This window comes from Seriola lalandi, unplaced genomic scaffold (assembly GCF_002814215.2).
Source record: "Seriola lalandi dorsalis isolate HSWRI2012SDOR001 ecotype SW California unplaced genomic scaffold, Sedor1 jcf7180002054917, whole genome shotgun sequence".
In the NCBI taxonomy this organism is placed as follows: Eukaryota; Metazoa; Chordata; class Actinopteri; order Carangiformes; family Carangidae; genus Seriola; species Seriola lalandi.
In genome coordinates, this window is record NW_019525469.1 from 139,549 (window position 1) to 166,967 (window position 27,419).

Below are 27,419 nucleotides of genomic sequence, written 5' to 3' on the forward strand. Positions count from 1 at the left end.
TATAACTCCATGAATCTGAGTTCCTTAGACACAGTTGAAGGGGGTCCTTTAAACCAGTGGTTCCCAAAGTGGGGTCGGGGGACCCCTAGGGGTTCTAGAGAGGGTTCATGGGGGTCCCCAGCAAAAAGGGGAATAATTTATTTTCACTATAATTCAATCCATGAGTAACACACTGACAGATTATATGACTATTTTGTTTAGTGGGTTTCAAACATTTTCAGTGATAAAACATCTATATGTGTTTGTATCACAATATCGCAAACAGGAAGACTGCAGATTACCTTTAATGTTGATCACAGTATTTACCTTCCACTCCATGCGCTGTGGTGAGGCAGACGGTGACGAGTGTGTCAACCCAAGCGGTAATGCCAGTCCTAACCGTGAAGCACCCACGTGATGGTCCTCCAGACCGCAGGGGGCGCTGTTCACACTCCTGGGGCTGGCTGGGCCGCTGCTGCCCGTGCCCATCCCTCTCTCCTCGCCCTCGGCCCTCGCTCTGTCTCTCACTCGGTCCAGAGGGTCCACCAGGCCCTCAGAGGGCAGGGTCATACAGCTCTGGTAGCGCTCTAATGGTTTATTGTGGCCGTGGTGTCGTCTGGTGAAATAGGGACTGGACTCTGCACTTCCGCCTCCGGGCCTGTTGGTGGCTCCACCTGCAATGGTAATGAATAAAGTATACAGTCAAAAAATAGGAAATATTACATGAAAATCACAGTTAACTAGGAACTATTTTGGAGTTCTGTTGCTAACAAACACTTTGTGTAACCTCTGGGTTATTGCATTTTCTTCCTCATAAAATATTTCAAACATTTTGAAAGTCTAGGTTCTTCCACACCTCTTTTGTTGGCACATTGCTGTGTTTATTGGTGCGTTACTGGCACCAACTGTCACTGGGCTACTGTCTGCTGAGTGCTAGCATTGTTGCTACAAAAGGCAGGACATGTAGTAGCCACCAAGGCAACTCTGTCTCTGGTGTTATACTGACACTGGAGAACCCAGTGGTAGTCAGAGGCGCAGATTGTGAACAGGCAAGGCAGGCAACCGCTTGGGGCTCCAGGTTGTGAGGGCAAAATGTGAATATTACAACATTTTTCTTTCTTTTCTTTTCTTTTTTTCAACATTTTGAATATAATAAAAATGTTTACAGTAGATTTTGCCCATTTTTCCGTCTGTCAGATAATTTATTACACAATGATGATGAACACTGATTGGATGGGCCACTAGGCAATTTTTAGCCTAGGCCTCCAACAGACTCTGGTGGTATATTTGAAAAGCTTGATGACAAAAATTACTGTATCTCACATTTCTGAAGGTATGAAGGTAGTTTTGCAGATAACTGGGTACTCGTACCTGCTCTTGAGCCCCGCCCTCCATCGGCCACACCCCTTCTTGAAGACGACCCCGCCTCTCTGGTCAGAGACCTGATGATGGCAACAAACACAGTAAGATATCCAGTCATTTAAATGTAACAAAAAAACATACATTCAGTTTTAACTATGTGTTAACAGAAGTAAAAAGACCTGAACTTGGAGGGTGTAGAGGGGGTGGAGCTCGAGCCGTTTGCCACGTTGCCATTGGCCGTTTCATTCTTCCTGTAAGTGCTAGGGGAGAAAGAGCAGCTGAGGTTCGAGTGACGTCTCTCTCTGTCCCGTCTGTGACGCCGCGGGGTAAGAGGGGAGTTCAAAGGGGGGAGGTAACCGAGGGGGAGGAGAGGAGGCGGAGACATCAGTTGCCTGCCTCCTTCATCTTCCTCTTCATGGAGAGGCGGGATCTGCTCAGTGCTGACCAATGGCGTGCTCCGACAGCTCTCCCCGCCAGTGTTGTAGGCGCTGGTGCTGTCTTTGTCGTCTGAGCGCTCCCGCTCCGGGAGCTCATTGATGGCCGACAACTCGTGATGGTGAGGGTCGTCGTTGTCATCGTTATCATTATCCATACCTACAACAAAGGATTTTGTATTGTTTTTAATTAGCTTTTTTATTTTTAAGATTAAAAAAGTTTACCACCTGCACACTGCCTAGGATCCACATTTCACTCCTGGCTTTACCTTCACCTTATCGGGGGGGTGACATTTGTTCATGGGTTACAAAACCCACCTACCAGCACTTCTAGTAGTAAAAACTTAAGGTTCTTAAGTCAAGGCTAAAGTTTCCGCTGCTTGACACAAAAGCACAACTTGAACTATTCCTCTCAGTTATGAATAGTGTTAGGTGGAATTTCTCTATTCATCTTCTTAAAATGCTCCTGTCAGGTTGTAATTCAGATGTCCATGGATACTAATATACACAAAATATCAGGCTTTCTTTCTGTCACACATTCCTCAGTGGTTGTCATGGTTACCTGCTTCCAAAGGGCCCGGTCGCCCTGTTCCAGCAGCCACCGTCTCCTCCTCCATCATCCAGGCTTTGAGGCACCTCTCTCTGAGCTGCTGCATCTTCTGGGCACGGAGGATGTTGCGACACTTAAACTCCAGGTGGCGTAACTCCTCATCAATGAGCGCCAACTCGTGCTCACTGAAAGTCTCATTGCAGTTCACATCCACCACCAAAGAAGAGGCTTCCTCTTGTCCTTCCTTTTCTGCCTCTTCTCTTTCCTCTTGCTCTTTCATTTCTGCTTCAGCGTTGTTTTTCGCCGCCTCTCTTTGCTGTTTTTCGTTGCGTCTCTCGTACTGGCATTTTATCTCCAGCAGCTCCTGGTACCGCTGGCACTCCTCCTCGGTCAGGCCCGGCATCATCATCATCATCGTCAGAGGCGGCTGGTGGTGATGGTGGTGGTAGTGCTGCGGGTCAAAGGTCAGTTAGCAGCCAGAAACCAACAACAGGCCACACAAGTGTTTCATAGCTTCCACTAATCATAATAATTTTAATCTAGATTTTATTTTTGTGTCATGGCTGGATTTTCCTCTCAGGGCAATAATTTGTTGTTGTACCCTATTGACCACGACTATTTATTACAGTTTCAAACCAACCAGTGCTCTAAAGCTGAAATGATGGGTTGATCAACAGAAAAAAATGGCAGTAATTTTGATAATTGATTATTTGTTTGTCATGTTTTAAGCAGAAATGCCAAAATTTTACTGTTACCTGTTTCTCAAATGTAAATATTTGCTGGTTTCCCAGTTTTAGTTGATAACAAACTCAAAATTTTGGGGTTTCTGACCGATCTTCGAATGATCAAATGAGTATTAAAAGAAATAGGGCTGCACAATTAAATAATTAATTAAAAACCACACGAGCTGCAAGTTTTTTGATAAAGGTAAAATGTGTCACATTGTTGTGCATTGTTAACACCATAAGCGTCATAGTGTTACAGAGACTCTCTGGCCTACAATCACATTCTCCAGACGTAAAGGAACATGTTTGTAAAGACTCAACAAAAATCATATCATTGTGTTTGCATATCGTGCAGCCCTAAAAGAAAATAATTGCCCGACCTATTGATAATGAAAGTAGCCTTCCAGTTTTCCTGGAATTCCTTTGATGGAATAATACAACCTTGCCTGAGGTTATCAATATATATATTACATTACACAGAAAAAAATTACCAATTTCATTGAAACTTTACAACAAATTTTATATATATATATATATATATTAAAAAATAGACACAGAGTCCCTCTTCAAGATCAGGGCCAGAAGATGGAGGGTAGAGGTTTGTAGTTCAGTGGTGCAGATTTCTAACAAATTTGGAGCTTTTGGGGACCCTGAGGGTGTGAGGCCACTGGGCAATTGCCCACTTTGCCTTGTTAGTGATCCACCTCAATACACAGAGAAATTTCATTTCATTTATTTATTCATTTATTTGAAAAGGACAGTGCACATTAATAAACCTTTCTGTAAATGTGCCAGTGTTAGCCAACAGGCTAATTTTCAACTGCAGTCCTCTGGCAGGATGTCTAAAAACCACATAATGACCAGATGTTCATCAGTCAGATTAATAAATAACACATATTAAAAAGATACATAAAATAGATATAAAAACAACATATATCAAACAACAACAAGTTAGCATAATACCATTTAAGAGTGTTCACATGTCTGACCGCTTAAAAGCCAGTCCTTAACATCGTGGCTAAATTTAAAATAGGAAGTGCAATTTCTTAACTCTGCTGACAATGTGTTCCATAACTTAGAGGCTCTCACAGAGAAACATAACTGACCAAAAGTAGTCGACCTATGAGGGATTACACAGTCACTTCTTAAAGCCGATCTTGTGGTTCTATTATTAGATGTTTTCTTTTGTATGAATTATACAGAGTGGTGGGGGAGCCTTGCAATCTTAAAGAGCAGACAAGCATCAGCATATTTTAGCATATTAACCCAGCTAAGTAAGCTATACTTTTCACGGATGTTACAATGATGGTATAATTAGTGTTTTCTGTCTAAGACTTTAAGGGCCTTTTTGTAAATAGAATGAATTGGTTTCAGTATTGAGCTATTCACTTGGGTCCAGCTTGTCATACAGTATGTCAGGTGGGGGATGATCATGGTATTTAAATAGATTTTAGCAACATATGTTGTTAGACAGTTTCTTATTTATTGAAAATTAGCTAAATTATATTTAGTTACTTGCATTACTTTTCTCACTTGATGTTTAAAAGATAGTGTAGAGTCAAGAGTGATGCCTAAGTACTTAACATGAGATACTATCTGAATTGCCTCCCCAGAGATATAGACCTTAGGTTCACAGTTAGATGTAGTGTTGGTCTTGCTAAAAAACATACCGACTGTCTTCTTAACATTAAGGTATAATTGTGAACCAACCAGCCATTTTTGAACATGTACCATGGTGTTACTGCCTTAGTTTGTGCATGAACATAAATTACTGTATCATCAGCATACATCTGATGCACACAGCCTCTACTCAGAAACTGAGCCTTAAAATGAGCTGTAAGGAGTTCAGTAACTTTGTGATGTCACAACAAAGCATAAGCCATGCCCCAAGCCCTGCCCACCTGGACCAGCCATCCAACCTTGCAGGATTTCGTGTAACTGAGTGTTTACTTAAAATCTGCTATATTTTATTAGATCACCGACCTGTTGTTACTAGAGCTCCAGAGAAGCCTGAGAGAGATGTTAAACTAAATTGAAATGGTTTTTGGCTCTTAGAACCACAAATATATCTTCTTATGGATCAACACTTCAAATAAAACACCAAAAATAGTAAAATATGGGACCTTTTAAGGTCATATCAGCTGTAAAAAGAACAAGTCAAATTCTATTCTATGTTTTTGTTACTGTCAACAAATCCCATGAAAAGACCCAAAGGACAATGTTTGTCTCTCAACACATCCTGAATGCCCTCCTCTGTCTTTGGATCTCGGCTTTGAGCTCATTGTTTCCCACTGAAGATGTAAATCTTTAAAATCAGCTCACATTTGTGGACCTTTTTGTGGGATTTGTTGACAGTAACAGGCCTCCAGGTCACCAAATGTATCCTTTATCAAGACCTACCATGTGGTGGTGATGGTGGTGGGGGCTGTACGCTGGTCCTCCTGTTCCTCCTCCAGCTGTCCAGTCGAGGCCGGGGAGAGAGTCTGAGCTGAGCTGGAGGTCTCGCAGGTGGAGGAAAGGAGGGGTAGTGTCTCCTCGTCCATTCCCAGGGCTGGGGATTGGCCTGGTGCTTGGGCCAAGGCCAGGACTGGGTCTGGGACTGGGCCTGGGTACAGGAGACAAGGAGGGCTTTCTATGGTGCACTAAAACTCAGAGTATTAGATATCAATCTGAGAGCCCTTCCCACTCTTTGTATCTGCTACTTTTCACATGGCTACAGTCAATTTAAAAATGTAAGTTTCTCCACAAACACTGACATTCTTGGATTTGATATCTGATCTGCGGTCCTACCTGGGGCTGGGTCCTGGTCTGAACTTCCTGGTGCTGCCCGGCGTGTTGGTGGTGTTGGTGTTACAGGCACTGGTCTGGTCCCCCAGTAGGTCTTGTTCTGAGAGCTCCTCGTAGCGGGTGCTGTCATCGGTCCGGCCCACTCCGCTGTCCAGCTCCTGGCTATTGGACAGCAGGGGAGCCAGACTCAGCAAAGGAGGGAGGGGGACAGGTGGGTCTCTGTCCTCCTTCTGTCCTTTCTCTCCATCCTCTCCCTCTTCATCCTCCTCTTCCTCCACTTCCACACCACCCCCTGCACCTTCTCCTTCTCCTCCTCCTCCTCCAGGGCAGGCCAAGCCTCCTCCTCCTCCTCCTCCCCGGCGGAGGCGGTAGTAGCCAGAAAGGTGAGATGAGTTGAGGGAGCAAGAGGAGGCTTGAGGGTTTGGGTGGAAACCTCCTCCTTCCAGAGTCATCTCCATGTCCTCCTCTGGATCAGCAGGGTTGTCATTCTGGAAAGAAGCGCAGAAGATTTATATGAATGTGGAAATAAAGTTAAAGGTTCTGTAAACAAGATTTTAAACAATAATACAGCAGCAATACAACTATTTTCTATGTAAAGATATAGTGGAGTAATGGGGTCCTGAGCAGAGAATGAAGCCAAAGAAAGACATCAGACCACAGCACAGGTGGACTGGCCATGGGGACTACCAGCTCAAATCCCGGTTTAACTGCTGGACTGTCAAAACATCCATTACATCCATTATCCAGTTTTACAAGATTTTATCTGCACCATCAGTGTCATTCATGCAGCTGGTCCCAGTGGATCAGTCCAAGACTGAATTTCTTTCCCAGTCCAACCATGGAGTGGTCTGGCTTAACAGAGAGGAGAACCTTACAAGCTGCTAAAGTCTCCAGCCTGACTCAGAACTGGTTTTTCTTTTACCTCATATGCCTGTAACTTGATGTTACATGTCTGTCTTTATAAGTGACGTCTACAGTAGCATGATAACATTAGCCAACTTGCTGTTTCCCATATTATAAATGGGTTCTGCAAATATTGCCATCGCTATCTGGCTAACCGTCACTGAGCATATCACGGCAATGCTAGTGTAGGCTAATAGTTGTTGCTTTTTGTTCGCTTTCATGTACACAGGGTAACTTTATTCAGTTGTGCTTATTGATGTATGTTTAGTCGACACTTTCACTGGGCTTCATAACACTTGCTGACTGAGAACGTGAATGGAGGGGAGGGGGGCTTGTGACGAATCATTGTTTGGATCTGAGATGCTGGTGACGATGGTTTACAGAACCTTTTTCAGGGTCTACATTAAGTTGGAGCAGACACAAATGAGGAGCTTCTCACACTCACACATCAGTGAGTGTAGAGATTTAAAAGTTAAATTTCTCCACTGTTGTCAGTGCAGTGATGTAGAACAGCTGTTCTGTGTTTTAATAGGATTATCTACTGTGAACAGCTCCACCAGCTTTGTTGTTGTTGTCTCCTGTGCTGAATTCACTCGACTTTAATATGTTTTATTGACACTGCAGAGCGGTTTCTTGTTTACAACCTTCCTACAGGACACTGATTTGGACATAATGCTATCAACATTGTATTGTTTCTGTGGACAGTACATGTGTGTGTTTGTTTGTGCTCTTGTACTCCTTGTGTTCTTGAGGCGAGGATGTGTTGTCGGCCTCACAGCTTCGAAAAGACTTGATTTTAGAGTCAAACAAAAAGTCTTGTGATATCTTATATTTTTCTCATTGCTGACACAGAGTTGAACTATAACTACACATCAGTGAGTCACATTGTAGCACTGATATGTTGCTTCATCACCATGAACACACAGACTGTAGTTTATTTTGGCTCAGTCCCACACACACTATCCTGCTGTCTCGAATACACTCTTGAGCACCAAAAGCGGATTAATCCGCCACTGAAAATAGTTCCTAACAAATGCACTATTTCCTCCTGTTTGTTTGATAAATGAGCAGCTGCTTTAGGAATTTACTGAGCCACTTTTTAAAACTGAAATTGTCCAATTGTGACCTGTTTGTAATGATTGATATCTTGTTTGTGTGTTTGACCTTGACAGAGAAAATAGAGCACACAATATAAATAACTAGTCCTCCATTTTCCTCTCTTCACCCATCATCCCTTCATCCCCTCATCGTTCCATCCATCTGATACCTTCACTTCTCCCCCTCTGTCTCTCTTCAGCAGGTTGATACAAAATACAGTCTTTCTGACACTGTAAATATCACACCATGATATTAATGATATTTTACTGCCTTGATGCAGTTTTATTTAGCAGGATATTATATTTTTGTCATACAATTTAAACTTTTTTCTCCCTCATGTCAGAGACATTGGTCTAAGACTTTAAATTGAAAAGGGTTCATCCTCCCAGGAGCAAGAATGAGATCAGTGTATTTCAGATTCTAGAGTCTGTTGGGGCCCTAGGTAAAAAATGGCCCCTCCAATCATGGTGAACACAATAGCTCCAGAACCCTGCAAATTTGGCACAAATGCCTACTTGGACTCGAGGATGAACTGATTAGATTTTGGTGGTCAAAGGTCAAGTTCAGTGTGACACTTTTTAGCTATTACTTAAGATTCACACAGTAAATATGACAAAATTTCACACAAATGGTTAATATTTTATATGACTCTGGATAAACAGGGATGTAATCTGAAACTAGTCTGAGTGGCGGAGGAATACAACTACAAGGAAGTAATTCTAGTTTTATTATCATTTAGATGTGTCCTACTGATATGTCACTGCAAACTGTCCATTGGTTGTTTAAGGGAGAGGGAGCCTCATTTTGTGACACTGCTGTGGAGTAAGGTTTGTTAGCCCTTGGGGGGCCCCAAGCAGTTACCTGTCTCACCTGTTTACAAGCTGCACCTCTGTTCATGACTATCTGGACAGTTGTTGACAGATGTTGACCTATATGTGACCATAGTTTGCCCCGTTACTAAAAGGGCAAAAGCAGACAACACATTTCCATGTTGAAGAACCAATTGCAAAAGAAGTGAGTACACCCTTCATTAGTGAGGTTTTATTTTATTTTTGTAACATTTTGTATCTGAGACTTTATTTTTGATGACAGATTTGATCCTCCTGGGTGTGGATGATAGCAGTCACTATATATGTGGGTGTTGGGGATCTCTTTCCTCCTCTGTCGTCACAGCTGCTCTCCCATCACGTCCCTCATTTGGTATTTGCTTACTCGATAAAACATCCATCATCTCCTGTTCTCTCAGTACAAGTAGATCTGACAGGCTGAAGTGTCAGAATTGTCTAAGCATTGACTGAATGACTGAGTGACAGCTCATTCATGTGGTTGGCATCTGAGTGTGTACACACACACACACACACACAAAAACACGCTGTGCACATTTTTCACTGAATATGTATGAAGGAGTGTGTTTTAACTGACATGTATGAATATGCTATGGTGCGGTTCCTTCTCTGTCAGCACATGTGGGGACACACTCTGGGAGCTGCTGTCATACTATAAACATTTATTATGGCTCGTGTGTGTGTGTGTGTGTGTGATAAAACACACAGCCATTAGTATTATGTACAGTGGGGTCCTGTATATGACCTTTATGATATGAGGAAAAAAGGCTGATTGTGAACATGAGTGAGAGCAGAAGATTGAGTGCAGTGTGGTTTCAGACTGTTAAAGATCCAGCGCAGTGATTTGAACTCAATGAAAAAACTGTGAATTTCTTATAAGATGAGTATTATTATTTCAATTATGATGATTTAGTTAATTTGATAGATGTAGGCCAAATATATACTGTATGTGCTACAGCTACAGATTAGTGTGATGAATACACAGTGGTTTGGGAGAGAGGACAGGACTACTCACCTGGACTTATTTGTCCACCTTACGTATCACATCACATATTTTTGTTTTATTTCATTATTAATTATTTATTATTACTGTCATAATCTGCCCTTGGTATGATAGTTTTTGGACTTTTGGACTTGGTTTGGACTTTTGGATTATTTCGTGTTTTATTTTGAAATCACTTACCTTGTGTGCTCCCTGGTGTTTTTTACTTCCTGTCTTTTTCTTGTTTTCCCTCCATTGTGATTGTCTGTCTTGTTACCTGGTCCCCAGATGTGTATTTAGTCTCTGTACTCCCTGTTGTGTTTGTCACTTCGTCTGTTTTTGTCCCTGCCATGTTCCCCAGTGTTTCTTCAAGCTCCCATGTTAGTTCCTTAGTCTTGGATTTCGTTTTTGGACTGTGGATCAACGGCCACTTTAATTCATTGGATTTGTTTCATTCTTTGTTTACTTCATCATTGAACTCTACCAGCCCAGTTTTTGTGTCTGCATTCAGGTCAGGGTATCTTAAATTATAACAATTGCCTTAATTTAGCTCAGTTTGTATTGTTGTTTCTCTATGTTGCATTTGTGCAGCAAAAGCCAGGACACAGTGTGCAGTCTTTATCATACACTATACCTTTCATTTTATGTGTAGTTTGTGCAAAAGTTACCATATATAACCTACTGTGATTTTCTGTAAAGAGTGAGCGTATCTTTATTAACTTCAGCTGTAAAAATAAATATCCCCCTTTTGTCATTCCTTTATTCAGCCTTTATTTGAGGGGAACTCTTTCTCGTGTTTGTACCTAAGAGATATCAAACAAGTGAACCAATGTTCTGGACTGCATACAGAACCTCCAGCCACATTCTCATTATAACATTATATTCAGTGGAAGGCAGAGGAGCAGATTAAACTTTGGGCCAATTATAGATGTGCTACTGGAAAGATCACAGGGTGTCAAAAATCTCAATACTTGCAGCAGGAAATCAAAATTTACTCCAATTCAGCCATTAGATTTCCATATGTTGGTCACAAATGGGCGGAGGAGGAGGGAGAAGGTGAACACATAATGTCCCTGCTGGAAGAAACTAGGACTCCGACCACACAGCAAAATAAACTGTGGCTTTTATGAATCTTTCCTCTCCTGTCGGCCACCTGCAGCAGCCAAAGTTATACAGGGAGAAAGTAGGTTAGTAAACTGGGTTGCAGTGAGCTGAGTGATGAAACGGGAGAGAAACTGTTCGGCTGGATGAATGTGACGACTCTTTCTGGACCTGAAAATTAAGAAAACCTTTCTCATATAAAAGCAGTGTTGGACTGACCAGGACAAATCCCAATGGGCCGCTGCATCAGTGGGCTGATGGACCGTTAAAAAATCCATACAGTTTTTAACCACCCTTTCTGTTTCTGTCGTTCAGGGTCAACATGCGTGTTCTGGGACTTGGCTCACTGGCCAATCACAACCAAGTTTCAACACGAGCACCGAGAAAATGAAACTTTGACCTGAACAGGGCTCTCAATGAAAAGTCCGAGGGTGAGTGATTACAATTCATTATCTGGGCACTATGTTCTGTTCATGGCAGTCCATCAAGTAGTTGTCAAGATACTAAACTACTAAACTAGAATTACTGCCTCGCGGTTGTATGCCTTCGCCACTCAGACTAGTTTCAGGTTGCATCCCTGTTTATCCAGACTCATATAAAATATGAACCATTTGTGTGAAATTTTGTCATAACTGCTGAACAAAGTCTCAACTTGACCTTTGACCACCAAAGTCTGATCAGTTCGTCTTGTGCTCCGTCTAATAAGTTGAAAACCAAGTGGAATTCATTAATACCAAGACAAAAACTTTTCCACTGGCTGTGGTAAATTAAACTGGTTACAGAAAACTGACCAAAATTTGTAGCGTAAACGACCCAATTTAAAGCTTGCATTAGATTTGTACAGCCCATGCTGCTCCTGTATGACATAGATGTTAGTTTCACCAGTGGAAGTTAACCTGTAACTTTGGTTGATATGGTTCCTGCACTTTGTAAACCCCCGAACATTGATTAGGACAGTGGTTCAGTCGTGTCATGTCGTGTCACCTCTATGTCCGGCCTGGCGAGCAGCAGGGAGAAGTTGATGCTGTCCTCTCTGGTCAAAATGGCCACTGCTTCCTCTCTGTTCTGAATATCCACTCCATTAATCTAGATGAGGAAGATAACGAGATTAGTTTCTTTGTATTCCTTAGCAAAAGTCATATCATACATTAGCAAAATACAAATGGGATCACATTTAGCAAGGACACTATTTAAATTTTCCTTCCTCCAAGAAAGCCTCTGGGCTCCATTCATTTGTATTTTCTGTTTAAATACAAAATAGAGAATGATCTTGAAGCAGCACAAGTTTTTCTATCAGAAGAATAAAAAATATGAACTGAAACTATAAAACATATATGAACCACTTCACAGGTATGGTATGGTATGGTATGGTATGGTATGTGTATGTTATGTTGCTGCTGTATTGATGGGTATGTTCCCCAAACTTGCAGGGAGACACCACATTGGACCAAAAGGCCTTTCATCTCTGTGGTGATGGCTGTCATGGGAACCGCTGCTGACATCACTGGTCCACTGCCAGGTAACCATAGCAATGCCAGGTGCAACTGGTCTATTCTTATCACATTCCAACTTTACCTTTTTCCCTGTCAGTCGCACGAATTGAGGATGATAAGAGAAGAAATGTCAGGGAGATAAATTTATTCACGCTCGTTTTTCAATGTCAAGTCGACACATGTGGGAGTCTAGCTGCAGGGCAGAAACAACAACACTGATTTAACAAAATGTCGAAAAGGTTAAACTCCCAATGACTCACTGTTGGAGCCAGTCTCAAGTGGTCATTAGAGGAACTGCAGATTTCGCCACTTGCTCGTTTGCTTCATTTATCAGCCCTGGAGGTTGCCAGTTGATCCTCACTCAGTTTTACTTTGTGTTTGTTGCTATGGGAAACACACGTTGTCTCTTATTGTGATAAACTTGTGTGCAGTGTTTTGGTGTCTCATAAACTTTCAAACTAATGGATCTGTCACTCAAACTGAACTCCCAAGATCATATATCCTGTCTCACTAGCTCATATAAAAAATCCCAAAGTTTGGAGCAGTGTTTAGAACATAGAACCGTAGAACCTAGAAATGCTTTTCTCAAGTGGAGCTGAGTCACTGCTGTGTTACAACAGTCAGACTGGAAACATCTTTACTTAAATCAAAATATGACAGTGACTGACTTTTATCAACGGTCTCTACAGTCTCACAAACAGCTGAACAGTGTGGTGGTAACACTGGGTGACAAAGTTGCCCCCCCTCACCCTCCTCCCTCCATCTCTCTCAGTCTATTTTTAGGACAGCAGTAACTGGGCTGCTGACAGCTCTCTCTGATTGGTCATGACTGCCCCAGGGATTTCAGGTATAAATTTACATAGTTTGATTTGAATCTATTTTTAACCCCCATGGCACCAGTCAATCTGTCAGAGGACAAGTTTGTATGTTCATGAACCTGAAGGTCAACATTCAATATTAATGAATACGGAGAATTTTTCATCATTTGATTAAATTCACTGTGGTCACATAGAAAAACTATGTTTGTCCTGGGGATAATCACGGAGTGGCTGGGTATAATCAAAAGAGTTATTTGTTATTTCTCACAATATTTCTCTGGTGCTTCAAATTGGACTTGGGTCAACATATCTGTTTGGTTTAGTTTGTTTTTGTCATGTTGTACATCTTGTAATATCTATAAATCTTACTCAACATTTCTCCACTTTAATGAACACACTATAAAAAAGAACTATGATAAGTGTAGTAGATAAGTGTAAAAGTTTTAGTTTGACCTTTTGAAACAGAAGTTTGATTGGGGGAAAAAAACAAAACAACCACATCCTACTTTCTTTCTTAGCAGATAGTTTGCTCAAAGTGGACTTTTTTTTTTTTTAATGGTTTGAGGTGAAGTCGAGTTTGTAGTTAACTGTATCTGGTTAAAACTAGCTCCACTTCGAGCAGCTACAACAGTAAAATGCTTCTACAGCACTGATATGAGTATCAATGATGTAATAATGTCATACATATGTAATATGTCAGTTACAGGGAATTTACCTGCAACTTTTTTTCTGATAATACGCCTGTACTTTGAATTAAGTAAGATTTCGAATGCAGGGCTTTTACTGTTTAAATTGTCTTTGTTTGTGTACCTGCAATATTCGGTCTCCCTCCCTGATGCGTCCATTCTTGGCTGCGATGCTGTTTGGATTGACCTGAAGTCAGATGGAGAGAGAGAGAGGAATTAAAGGAGGGATGTAAGGATAAATAAATGACTTCATGAATTAAGGAACAGATGAATGCATAATAAGTGCATAGTAGGTCAGTATAAATTGGCTGAATGAATGGAAAGAAATTGTGAGTAATTGGTTGGATGAATGATTTAAAGGACGAAGTAATAAAGTGATGAATGGATGGATGCAATAAATAAGTGAATAGATAAGAAAATATCTGAATGAAGGAGTAATAGGGATGAAGAGTAGAGCAATGCTTCCTCTCGTCACCTCTCCAACATAGATCCCCAGATCCTCCTCCTCGTCCGTCCTGTAACAGACCGTCAGACCCAACTTCTCCTGCTGGCTGGACTTGTACAGCTCTACCTCCTGGAAGAAGAGAGGAAGGAAAGAATCACTGATTGGTTTATGGTGGGCAGCGCTGCTCTTTAGTTTTCTCTGGCTCTCTGTTCTCTCAAAGGTCAGCCCTGTCAAACCAGTTTTGCTCTTGGTCGTCAGGGATGTTGCCATTGTCAGACTTCATGAAAGTTGAGGCTGACAGAAGATTTACACGGATGTACATTCTGCCCCCGAGCAAATCCACTGACAAGAGGGATTCCACTGGAGTGAATTATTTTGCAGCAAACTTTTAAACATTGCTGTGGCTGGGCCTTTAATCTGAACAAAGGCAGGTGCTGTTTAATGCTGACATTTGGTTAAAGGTAGATCAAGCTGCTGTAGCCTTTTAAAAACCTTTACCAGCAAGATACATCCCTCTCAAAGACAAGCTGAGACTAGTTTTTATCACGAAATCCATCATAAAATCATAAAAAAACATATTATGCTATCAGAGACCAGCTGACACCATTAAAGATCATCTTACAGCCTTTTCCATTGGATGGAACCGGCTCAACTCGACTCCACTCGCCTTTATTGGTTCCAAGTTGTGGCTAGTACCTGGTACCTAGTGCTTTTTTTGGCATCTCCCAAAGATGAGCTCAGACCAAAGTCTAGCTCTGACCATCAAAAGTTATAAGCTTATTAGATCAGAAACCATAGACCACCCCATCAAAGACCAATGTATACCCTCAGTTTCGACCATTGAACAACAACTCATAGAGCAAAGAGGAAGTGATTTAGGGAGGAGATGAAGGATGAAACTCAAGACAGAAAAAGGAAGTAATTTATGGGGATATAATGATGGAGTGTGAGGAAAATGAAAGAGGGAGAGAAAGAGACGATGGAAGAATGACCATGTAGAGGAGGAACAGGAAGTCAGAGAGGGCACGAGCGTTTCCACTTTGCTGACTTCTTTAATGACCAAACTGCCGTTTGTCTCAGGAAAAAGCAGCGAACTAACAGAGCGAAAAAAGAAAAAGGGCCATTCAGCTAAAAACAGTCGTCCATTAGACATTTATAAACTGAACTTAAACCCAGTCTATCACTCATCCTGATGTTCTCGACAAACACGACAGCTTGTAGAGATCAATTTGTTTCAGTAACATTTCTGTGGACTGTGGATCATTTTGCAGCATAAACAAAAATACTGTGTCTTTATTAACCTTTTCTCCACTGGTCCCTTTCCGTCCTCCAGGTCTCATTTCATGGATTCCTTGCTCACTGTTTCCTTCCCTTTCTCCTCTTATCCTCCTTCCATTTACTTTCTCCATCTTCCTTAATGTCTATATTCAATTATTTATGTTCTCATGCTGTTGTTCCCTTCTTTCCTTCCTCACTCATCCTCCTAAATCCCACTCTTTGCCTCTTACCTCTATCCTTCCCTTCCTTTCTTTTTTCCTTTCTTTTTCACTCTCATCCTCCATTCAGCCCCTACCGCCATCCTCCTCACTTCTTTCCTTCTCACCTTCCTTCGCAACTAAGTTGCCCTTAAGCAAGGCACTGGACCCTAAACTAAAGAAGTTAAAAGGCCTTAAAGCCAAACTGTCTTCTTCTTCTTTCTGTCTCAGAGTAAAAACCTGTTGTTGTTCCAGAAATATTCAAAATCACCCTCGAATTACAGAGATAACTTTCAGACTGCTCTCTCTGTTCAGGCCACGCCCCAAACAGTTATGTCACTGATGTCACTGACTGAGGTGTGGCCAGAAGTGCAACATGCAAACAGATTTTAATTATTGGTTGGTTGATGTGCTGAAGTTCCCTTAATGACGACTAGAGTCTGGCTCCAAAAGTGAGTCAATCCCCATAGACTCCCATGTTGAAATGTCCAACTTTACAACAGAAACATGTTGACGACCTGGTACAGAAAACAGATTTGGTCTCAATAGCTAATTTCCTTGTTAATGATTTTTTTTATATAATTCACCTGTTAACATTTTATGAAGACTTAAAGTTATGCATAATTGAAGGCGTGGCCTCTTTGAGTGACAGGTGGGTGAGTGTATGCTTGCCACAAACTGGCATGCACCGACGTCCCAGCTTCATACATATCACACCTCTTTGCCCATTTTTGGGTTAGCCAGGAGTTAAGACTGTGGAGTCAGGCACTTCCAAGATGGCAATGGTGGAGCAGCTCACTCTGAGCTTCAAAACCGTTCTTCAGAAACCTGTGGGTGACGTCACAGAGGCTACGTCCATCTTGATTTACAGTCTATGGTTTACAGTTAAAAAGGAGCTTCTCCTCTCTGAACAAGTTTATTCTCTTATAGCAAGTGAAGAGCAGTTGGCTGTTCTGCTTTGTTTATAATTCAGACTTAAGTATGATGAAGCATTCAAGCTCAATACAGTGAGGGCAGTACTTGAAAAAAAGGTTGAGAATTATCTCACTGAATGAAAAATTGCCTGATATTTTTCATTTTATGTTGACATTTGGTTCATGGTAATACAGCAGGAGAGTTCTCACCTCGTACTCCAGGTCATCCTGCCTGTCCACCTCATGATTCGAGACGTCAAAGTAGTCATTGGGGTCATTGTACTCAAATACACAGCTGGAGGGAGGAGAAAGAAAAATCAATGACTGTCATATCCAACATTATTGATTTTTCATATCTGGAGTCATTTTTTTTCTAAACACAGCAAAGAGAATTGATTCCAAAACAGCAGGTGAGGACGTACAACTCATTGATCCCGTACGGTCCCATGAGGTGAGGGAGGGGAGGAGAAGGGGGAGGAGGCGGAGGGGAGGAGCCGCCTTGGTGGTGGTGGTGATGGCCTCTGCTCCTCCCGAGTGTCATGATGTTCTGGAAGCTGATGTCCGTCTGCGTGGCATTGTCGATGCAGTCGGGGATGGCAACCATGGCAACAGAGGAGATGGAGGTGCTGCCAGTCCCATTGCTGCTGCAAACTAATGTCCCTGAGGGGTGGAGGGTGTGAAGATTAACAAGAGGCAGAACCGAGCTGAATCCAGACGTTAAAGGGCAAAGCCAGTGATTTATAGAAACAGATCTACATATATACAGCCTTGTTGTGTTTATACTCACGCTCTTACAAACTGTTACTAACTGGAAGATGAAACGCTTGTGTAGAAGAGGTGAGGGCTAAATCAAGCCACAAGTTGAACTTTAGTGGTGGTGATGTTGAAGTCATGTGACCGTGGTGTAGATGGTTTTTAGCATAACATTAGCTTTTTACTTCTGGTGTATTTAGGCTTCAAACATCCTAAAAGTGGTGTTCATTAGTGAAGATCGTCCTGCTGAACAAGACGTTTCAGTACACAGAGTTTATTTTCTGCAACAATCCAAAATAAAATTGTAAAAATGCGACTGGCTTTTTGTTGAGGGAACCAGGGTGAAGTTAACATCCAGGTTGGCCCACAAAAATATGTCATCTCTTGCTGTTAACATCAGTATAATGTTTAAAAAGTGAACTATCAAAGGTTAGCATGTCAACATGCTAACCTTTGCAAATTAGCATGGACGTAAAATAACCTGAAACACAGCTGAGGCTGATGGGATTGTCATTAGTTCTGATGTTTGGTCATAAACCAAAGTATCAAGCAAATGATGTATGTGACCTGATAACTAATCTATACTGGCTTTTTAACAGCTGCTGCAATTCACCCGGAGGTGGGTGAGAATAGTCTGCAAAATTATATGGCAAATAGTTGGTGAGAATTTCTTTCACAGAAAAGAAGAACAGATTGCAGGTAGCAAAGAATAAATCGGCACAATTGCTCTTCACTGCCCATATCGAGTTGAGAGGTTAAGAGTAAAAAGCAGGTTGCACTACTTTCTAGTGGGCTTTATCAGGAATATTATCATAACTAAAACCCCACAAATCATTTTACGCAGACAGATGACATTATTTTAGTGGATACAGGATTTATCCCACTTATTTATATCTATTTATCTTTTTTTTGTGACTTAGCAGGAGTAGCAGGAGTAAGAATGATATGGATGTGTATTTATGTATCTATTGTCATTGAAGTATTATATAAATTTAAGGGGACCCCAGGAAGAGTTGCCAATGTTACAACACAGTGGCTACGGGGATCTAACTAAATAAATAGCCTAAACTTTCCACTTATTAGGTTATAGTATTATGTGGACTAAGTCTTAATTTATTTGAAAAAATACATGAAGAGCTGAATTTAAGGAAATCAATTATGTAAAAGATATAATTTGAGACCTAATAAACCATAGTAACTCACATTGGATGGTAGAAGCTGTAAAGCTGAAGATGGTGTATGTGTGTATTTTTATCACAGCAACTGTTTGCTTGAATAAATGATGGATAAAGATATGAGTTAGGAAAGGAGATAGGTGACATAACAGATAAGAAGAAATGATAAAACGCTGCAGTAACATCAGAAAATATGGTAAAAGCCAAGAGATAACACAAAATGATTTTGTATGTAAGAGGATGATGGGAAAAAATGAGCAGAAGAGTCGGGAGGTGGGATGAGGGAAAAACATGAAAGATGAGAAAATGTGACATGGAGGGCGCACACTCAGCTGAGGAGAAATCAGATGAAAAGATTAGAGGAGATGTAATGAAGAAAGATGTGAAGAGATGAGACTAAAAGATGAGAAGAAAAAAAGAGGATTCCCGTCTCAGAACTTCAGGGACGTCTGTGTTAAGTGAAAGCAGATGAAAGGAGCAGTTGAAAAATAAAACATGTGTTCATGCATGTATCTGTCAGGTGGTGGAATGTGGTTTACCTTTCCTCCTGTGACTCTTGCGGACCGAGCCGGATTGGTTCAAAGGCTCCTGGGAGTTTTGTGATCTGTCTAGTGGAAGCTGAGAGGCTCCCCGTCCTCTGACCTGAAGAGATGATGAGATTTAAAGTATGTTACTTATAGATTTATCATTTCTATACAGGTAGAGTGAGTAAAGAATAATAGGAAGATTTATATGAAGAAATACAACGGACGCTGTGATATTTTTCTTTTCTCAACTACTTTTGCATTCGCTCACAATAATTTAGCTTTAGCTTGCAGGGCTCTGTTTATTCCTGCAGATCCACAGAAACTGAGCTCTCACAGAAGCAAACATACTGTGGCCCTGAGATATCAGTTCCCTTTTAACTTAAAGGGCCCCTATAGTATAAAGGTAGATTTCCATGTCTTCTTTGATTATAAAGCAGGTCTAGGTTCTATATTAATACTGTCAAAGTATCAAAGTGCTCAGTCCACAGACAAATGCACACAGCCAACTGAGGCTTAAAATGAGTCAAGTTGACTGTCACAGCAGATCAAAACAACCTCAGGCCACCAGGAAATGTGCTGGTGCTCCCAACAGGTCGTCCACATGAGGCCGTAGCCATATCCTCAGTAATAACCACAGAAACGGCAACAGCTGAGGTCACAGCCAGTGTCTGTATTCCATCACACTGGTTTCTCTGTGCCTCAGGGGGAGTCATGAAAAGTTATGCAAAAGTCAGGCAAAGTAAATAAGTAAGTGAGTAAGTAAATAAAGTAAGAAAAAAAATCCCACTGTGGCCTTTAGGTTTTAAAGTAAAACAGATACAGAATTAAATTAAAACTGAACTAAACCAAACACATACTGATGATTTAGCTGCTCTTCGACCTTCACAGGAGAGGAGTTAAAATGTTAAAATTGTGCTGAGTATGGCGCCAGAGGCAGTGGTGATCCTAGACTCTGGGGGTTCCCAGGCAAAGAAGTCCATCACAGAAACACCCCCTCTTGGCAGACTGCAACTTATAGATGTTCCCTAAATGCCTCATATGCAGGCAAAAGGTAGATGGGGCTGCAGCAGTGCACTGCACAGTGTCTTTATGGGAAGTTTAAGGGGATTTATAGTTGCCATTGCAAAATGTGCCAATATATGGGGCCATTTGGGGGCCTCTTTTCCCCTTGCGGGAGCCAGGGTGTGCCCATTATGATGTCTCTAGTGAGCAGAGGTGAGATTCTTACCTGCAGATGGATCTAGAGAAAGTGTGAGAGTTCATTATCTGGGGAGCGTGGTTCAGTAAATTTACTGGTAATCTGCACATCAAATTTTGCTGTTTCTTGAGCACAAGTGGAAATTTTGTCCTTGAGGAAGTCCAAGACCATTAGGATTGTGTCTCTGTGGATCATGAGCATCCACAGAAAATTCCACACAAATCTGCTCAACAGTTTCAATACATGATCAGAGCAAAGAATATTAAACAACATCCCTTGAAAATTATATTGTAAGGTCAGGGGTGTTTTAATGAGTGTAACATGAGCACCAATCGAACTTTGAGTAATATTTTAGCTGCAGCCAAATGCACTGACAAATGAGGACTGAAAGCATCAGGAATAATGCATGTGAAGAATAAAGGTGATGATTAATAAATCAGAGCAGAATTTAGAAATCAAGCATCTGAGGAATACAATTAAAAAACCAAAGGTGAAACTGCTTAAAAAAAAAAAAAAAAAAAGAATCCAAGGTCGAAGGCTGACTAATAATGAATCGAGGTATTGCATAATTCAGAGCACCTGTGGTTTCTCTGGTTTGAGGTGATAAATCATCTTCTCTCAGCTTTGAGGGTCTAACAGTTTTGTTTGGAAGCTGCTAAATATGACATGAAACAGAGAATCCTCCATTTCCAGATCCATGAACCTGTCAGGGTCTCCCAAAAAGGATTCCCTAAAATAAAAATGAAAATCTGACATTTATCTTAACAAACAGTAACTACTGAACAAACCTGAGAGTAATTCTAGCTCATAGCTCAGTTAGGATCATGTAAACAAACACAAACAAGCATATGGATTCGTTTTACTTTAACTTAGAAGTAAATAAAATGTAATTATTTAGAAAATATATTAAATAAAAGAGTACATAAAACAGAAGTCAAATTTAAGCGTTGGAATGATGTAAAATAATATGAGACTTTAACTTGGAGTAAATTAAAAGAAAGTAAAATTCTACTTTAGATGAACTCTCCACTGGTGTGTATGTGTGAGTGCAGATGCGTGTTTTTCTAGTTGGGTTTTGGGGTATTGATTTTTGTGTAATTTACTATATATGCTCATATGGAAATTTGTCAATAAAAATAATTCCTTCTGTTGCCAGGAGAAGAGCCAAGGAAAGACATGGTTGCCATAGAAACACCCATCACTTCTTTATTCAAGCCTGGTGGAATAAACTAGTGTCACTTAGACATCAGCTTCATTAACATCCCAAAGGGGATTTGTTTTGGTTCTCAGGCAACGTTAAAACACAGGATCATTAATTATTATAAATGAAACTAGTTCTGTGGACACACATCAATCAAACTGTGTGTTTGTGTGTTTTGAGGCGTTCCTACTTCCTGTTTCATCCCCATCCACACCAGCACAATCAAAAAAGTCTGTATTCACACTAAGAATGCTCGAGTGTCCTTTATTTTCCAGTGTAAACACACAGACACTAAAAACCTGTGTCAGAATCTGAATCGGGACACAGACGATGTCTTTCCATTGACTGAGGTGTCACTGTGAGATAAAGTGGGATCCGCTTTGGTCAGGAGGCAAAGTCGTGTAGATGTGAATATATGAAAGAGAATCTAGATGTTGCTCCGAACGACTGTGAACACTTATCAAACCGTCCTCACATAAATCAGTGATTAAAGGCCGAACAGGCGACAGTGTGGGAGGAAATATTCTCCATCTATCATCAGCTTTACGGGAGTGGGACCTTATTAAAGATGACTGATAGGAGGCGGATGGAGGGATGTAGGACAGGAGAGTCAGTGAGGAGGAGGTGAGAAGTCAGTCATGCAGGAGGATCACTGAACGACTTCCATGTGTGTCCTACCTTCATGTTTCCATGTCTGTCCATCGGCCGCAGGGAGTTACTCCAGCCCTTCTGCTAATGAGAGACAGAGGGAGACAGAGATGGATGGTGTTACTGAGGTTGTGTGGAGAGCAAGAGGAGGAGCATGGTTATTATAGCACATTCATAACGTCAGTGTATAGTACTTATTGTGTCTTTAGAAATATTTATATTTGGTTTTATTTCATCAGTACTTTATTGGCAAAATTCTGAACACAATTAAAAAAAATGTATCAAATTGAAAAAATAAAAAAATTACATTAAAAGAAAAACATACAGGAAAATATTTAAAGGCACAATGAAATATAAAACAGATTTCAGTATCAGTGTTTCCAGCTGCAGCAGGCAGCAGTTTTCATGAGTAGCATGTGTGCAGACCAGTTTCAGGACTTTCAGGACCACGTTTCTAGGACGCTAGTTTTTCGTGACACTGTCACCGTGCTGGAAACCCAATTTGTTTTAGATATGTGTGTAAAACATCCCTGACCCCACCCACCCACCCATCCATCCACCCATCCATCTATCCATCCATCCATCCATCCATCCATCCATCCATCCATCCATCCATCCATTTTATGTTTATCCGGGTCGGGTCACTGATAGCAGGTTAGGCAGGGTATTCCAGATGTCCCTCTCTCCAGCAACACTTTCCAGCTCCTCCTGAGGTGTTACCAGGGCGGGTGGGTTCTACCCTGGGGTCTCCTCCCAGTTGGACATTCCCGGAGAGAACCTCCAAAGAAAGGTGCACAGGAGGCATCAGAACCAGATGCCCAAAACACCTCAACAGCTTCCTTTTAACGTGAAGGAGCAGCGACTCAATCTGAGCCCCCTCTGGATGTCAGAGCTCCTCCCCCTATCTCTAAGACTGTGCAGAGGAAACTCATTTCAGCCCCTTATTTCGACAGTCTCATTCTTTTGGTCACTACCCAGAACTCATGACCATCAGTGAGCGTTGAAACAAAGATCGACTGGTAAATCAAGGGCTTTGCCTTCTGGCTCAGCCCCCTCTTCACCACAACAATGGTACAATGTCCACTTTTCTGCTGACGCTGCACCACTCCCAAGATTCTTGAACTCCTTCTTGCTACATGTGACCAGTGACCAAATGAGCACATTAAGAGCATGTCTGAGTGTTTTGCTCAAGGGCATACACTGTAGGCAGAACAGATGCACATTCACAGGGAAGTCTCTGGCCCTCCAGGCCCCTCCCACCTCAATCAACGGCTCATAACGAGCTTACATACAATGAGCCACCAGCGACACACATTAGCATAAGTAATATAGCTGTAAGCAGAACAGAGTGAGCGCCGGCGTCACTCTGGGGCCAGTGTGAGAAGAAACACCTGCTCGGAAATGAGCATGGAGGTAATTACTTATGAGAGTGTTCAGTGTTTCTGCTGAACATGTGTCTGTGTGTCTGTACTGTCATGATAAAAATATTGTGTGTCTTTGTTATTAGGTTTTCAAGCAGGCTGCAATCATCACTCCTCAGGTTAATGTCTGCAGACACACACTCATCAAACTAATGCCTGCAGACACATGCAGGAGGCCTCAGAGCACACATGCTAACCTGCTACTTCCAGGTGAGAGACACACACACACGCATACACACACACCAGCTCATGAATAGTTGAATAGATGCACATGAACACACAAGTCTGTCGAACACCCCCCCTCCTCCCTGCCTTTGTTTCAGAGCTGATTGTTATGCATTACATGGCCTCTGCAGGTTGACTGTGTGTGTGTGTGTGTGTGTGTGTGTGTGTGTGTGTGTGTGTGTGTGTGTGTGTGTGTGTGTGTGTCAGTGAACACAATGCCTGAGCCAGTCAATAACCACTCAATAACCAAAATTATCTGTCAGGCCTGTTGTGAAGTGGTCAGTGATCGTGTGTGTTTCATCTGCCATTAAAGAGCTGTACAGGTGTGTGCGTGCGTGTGTGTACAACATTTGTTTTTCAGTTTGTAGTTATGGAGAACTGCTCCACCGGTTCCTCTGAACTTCTGCCCTCATGTTTTGGTTTGTCAGCTGGTCTGGTTTTGATTCCGGAGACTTTTCTCTCTGGGTGAGAATTGACTGAGCCAGTCAGATGTTTTTGTTGGCCGAACTTCAGTTTTTGATGTCACCAACCTGTCACCCTACATACAGACACTCACGGGTGAAATGCACTGTGAACCAAAAAGTCAAAGAAATCAGCTGTCGCTGAATTTCATTTAAAATAAAACACCCCTTGCTGTTTCTGGGAATGTTTGCAGGGTCAGATCAGAGTATCTCGTGATTTGTTATCAAAATATACAAACAGTAACACGTCATAGTTGCATCATCTTGGCCTTTGTCAACAATTTCCTCCTCTAATGTGTAATGTTGAGTGTTTGTGTGTCTGTGGGAGAGAAGGATGGTCCAGGCTTTTCAGAGGGAAACCCCTAACTGCTTACAGAAATATAATATATAACATCACTCTTGATATAGACACATATATTGTATATGTCACTTATAAGGTAATATATTATTATCAAATATATACATCCTCTGGATATATGAAGATGGTAGATGGCAGTATAAGCTGTTGCCAACATATTTGTTACAGATATATATTTAATTTATATATGCAAGGTTATTAAAACAACATACATAAAAAAATCTATATCTTTATACATGTTTTTTTAATTAATTTCTCACTCATTTTAAACATGTCTATCTTCTCATTCTGGGGCAGTGACAGACTTTCAGACCCTACTGTTTATAATAACAACATATACATATATATGTTATATATATATATAATATATGTTCATATCTTAATGTAAATAACATATAACAAGTTTAACTATTTATAGCATAAAGGAAACATTTAAAGGGTCTTTGCTGAATAAATAAAAGTGAAGAAAGAAAAGTATTAAAGTAAAGAGAAAACACTGATGCACTCCTGTAAAACAGCAACATTCAGGAAGCTTGGTCATTACAGCAAATAACCAATAAAAGCTGTAAATGAAATGGGTCGAATTTATATTCTTTATGTTGTTTTTAATTACATATAATGTTGTGTTTTACAGCCAGCTCTGTCTCAGTTTTAATTGATGGTAATAACCTCGATGCTCACTCTGTTAGCGGCTGTGGTTGTAACTGTGCATCTGTGGGCAGATAATGGGCCGGCAGATAGATGGAGTAATGGATGGCACTGGTTTGAATATTCACTACACCAGTGTCATTGTGTTTGTCTGTCTGCTGTGTGGATTGTGTGATTTTTAATTTTTTTTTTTTCATTGCATGATAATTACAGCGTTCCCCAGCTCCCTGCTGCTCCGCCTCATTATACTGGTGTGTCTGTGCGGGGACAGTAACAATAAGCGTCCCGACTGGGCTCTGCCACATTACCCCGACAGAAATCACAGCTAAGTGAAGTGTGAAATTAATAACTGAGCAGGAGAGACGAGCTGACTGTCCTCTTTTGTTGGTCATAACGCTGATATCTCCCATACACCAGAGCTGGTGTTAGGCTCTCACCTCATGGAGCTTTGTGTTTGGCTAAACAGGACAAATCTCAATCAGGAGCCTGTTGTGTTTTATTCCAGTGAGGATGGATTATTGATTATTGTCAACAGGTTGTCCCTCCTGAAGCTCTCAACAGCTCCTACAGAGCACACCTAGCTATGTGTCATCTAATGTTGTGTTACCAAGAACAGTTTGCTTTGAGTTTAAATTATGGAAGCTTGAGCTGAGACTTCATTACCCTTCATTACTGGAGGAGTATTGATTGTTTTACCACTGTCATCACTCCCTGCCTTCATTATGCTCCACACCTCAGAGGCTCCACAGACTGAGCTCTGATCCATGGAGCTTAAGTGTCTCAGAGAGAAGTGAATAAAATTAAATATGTTAATGAACCAGTAAAAATGGTCTTTTTTATGCAACCACTCCTCAAACCTGAACAACCATACAGGTTGTTTTTTTCAACCCTCTGATAAGACCCATAGGAGAGTCTCCTGAAATAGCGCCCCTATGGCAGCAGGTGGTACTGGACCTTGGTTGTCTTGGTTACCATAATAAACACACGGACTGTACCGACATCGGCCTACGGTTACTATAATAACGGTCATGGCTTGGTTAGGTTTAGGAAAGGTTGTGATTTGGGTTAAAATAAGTACTACCTCAACATTAGACGATTACGATTTGTTGTCATGGTTACAATAACAACAACGTGGTTAACTTTGTGAAACGGTCATGGATAATGGAAACAACATAAACTGCTACTTTCACATGGGAATCGAACTCCGCTGTCATGTGTCATGGTCCTGTGTTTTGTTGACCCATCCATCCACCACAACCTCCTCCTGACACAGACTTTATCGCTCTTTATGCCACGTCACCGCACTTTTCCCTTCGCTCCTGTCATAATTACTGCGTCTACTAGATGTCGCCTAGCAACAAAATGTCACTATGTGTCATAATAACCTGCTGCACCTTTGGGCTCGTTTTTCTTACAAGAGGACAGTACCAGCTCATTAAGCAGATGAATATAAAATCCTTAAATCCCAGGTGACTTTGGTGACCTCTTGACCTTTACTCTAGTGCCACTATTAGGTCAGAAATTCTATATCTATAAAATTTGTCATGAAATCTAGTTCAGAAATTGATTTACCTGAGGATAAATTTAAATTGCTTCTGATCCCTTCACGTTTCATCTAAAGCCATCATCAGTTGAAAAAAAAAAAAAAAATTAATGACAACTAAGCCACTTGTTGTTGAGATATTTCAGTCTGGACCAATAGACAGATGTAACCGTCACCTGAATTGCGATTCCTGCTCAGGATGAGACCTGACATGTGAACAGGCAACAGGGACATGAAAGTATTGACGAGTTGAAACAGAAGGTGTGCCTCCAGCTCTCAGCCCCGTCGGGTTTGTCAGTAATGCTTTAAAGCTTTAAACTGCTCTCATCACTGACACACATGAACATGAACATATGGAGCTGATGGTGATTATTTTTATTGTCCTGTATTGCTGTTGCCATGTGTTCAGTGCGTTGGAGCCTCCATCGATATCTCCACCTCCTGGGGCCTCCACAAGCTTCTCCTCCCTGCTCATTAACTATTTACTGATTCCATCAACACACACTTCCACCACATCTATCAACACACACACACACACACACACACACACACACACAGAAGTTGTTCCACATCAACACACTTTCCTCTGACATTCATCTCTTTCACCCATCCCCTCCCTGTGGTGCCTGAACACACACACACACACACACACACACACACACAC

The 27,419-nt window shown here is 41.3% G+C and overlaps 1 protein-coding gene across 1 annotated transcript in view; it reads right to left on the reverse strand.

The window, feature by feature from the left end:
* LOC111673387 (PDZ domain-containing protein 4-like) overlaps nt 1–27,419 on the reverse strand; it is a 44,612-nt gene that overhangs the window by 3,787 nt on the left and 13,406 nt on the right. Inside the window, exons 2-14 of the mRNA XM_023431160.2 lie at nt 22,130–22,183; nt 19,065–19,167; nt 17,020–17,257; nt 16,808–16,892; nt 14,239–14,337; nt 13,888–13,950; nt 11,751–11,852; nt 5,841–6,325; nt 5,451–5,655; nt 2,338–2,776; nt 1,521–1,935; nt 1,351–1,421; nt 307–653 (exon numbers count right to left, since the gene is read on the reverse strand). Of these exons, the coding sequence (XP_023286928.1) occupies nt 307–653; nt 1,351–1,421; nt 1,521–1,935; nt 2,338–2,776; nt 5,451–5,655; nt 5,841–6,325; nt 11,751–11,852; nt 13,888–13,950; nt 14,239–14,337; nt 16,808–16,892; nt 17,020–17,257; nt 19,065–19,167; nt 22,130–22,183 (2,706 nt within the window). The remainder of the gene's footprint in view (nt 1–306; nt 654–1,350; nt 1,422–1,520; nt 1,936–2,337; nt 2,777–5,450; nt 5,656–5,840; nt 6,326–11,750; nt 11,853–13,887; nt 13,951–14,238; nt 14,338–16,807; nt 16,893–17,019; nt 17,258–19,064; nt 19,168–22,129; nt 22,184–27,419) is intronic.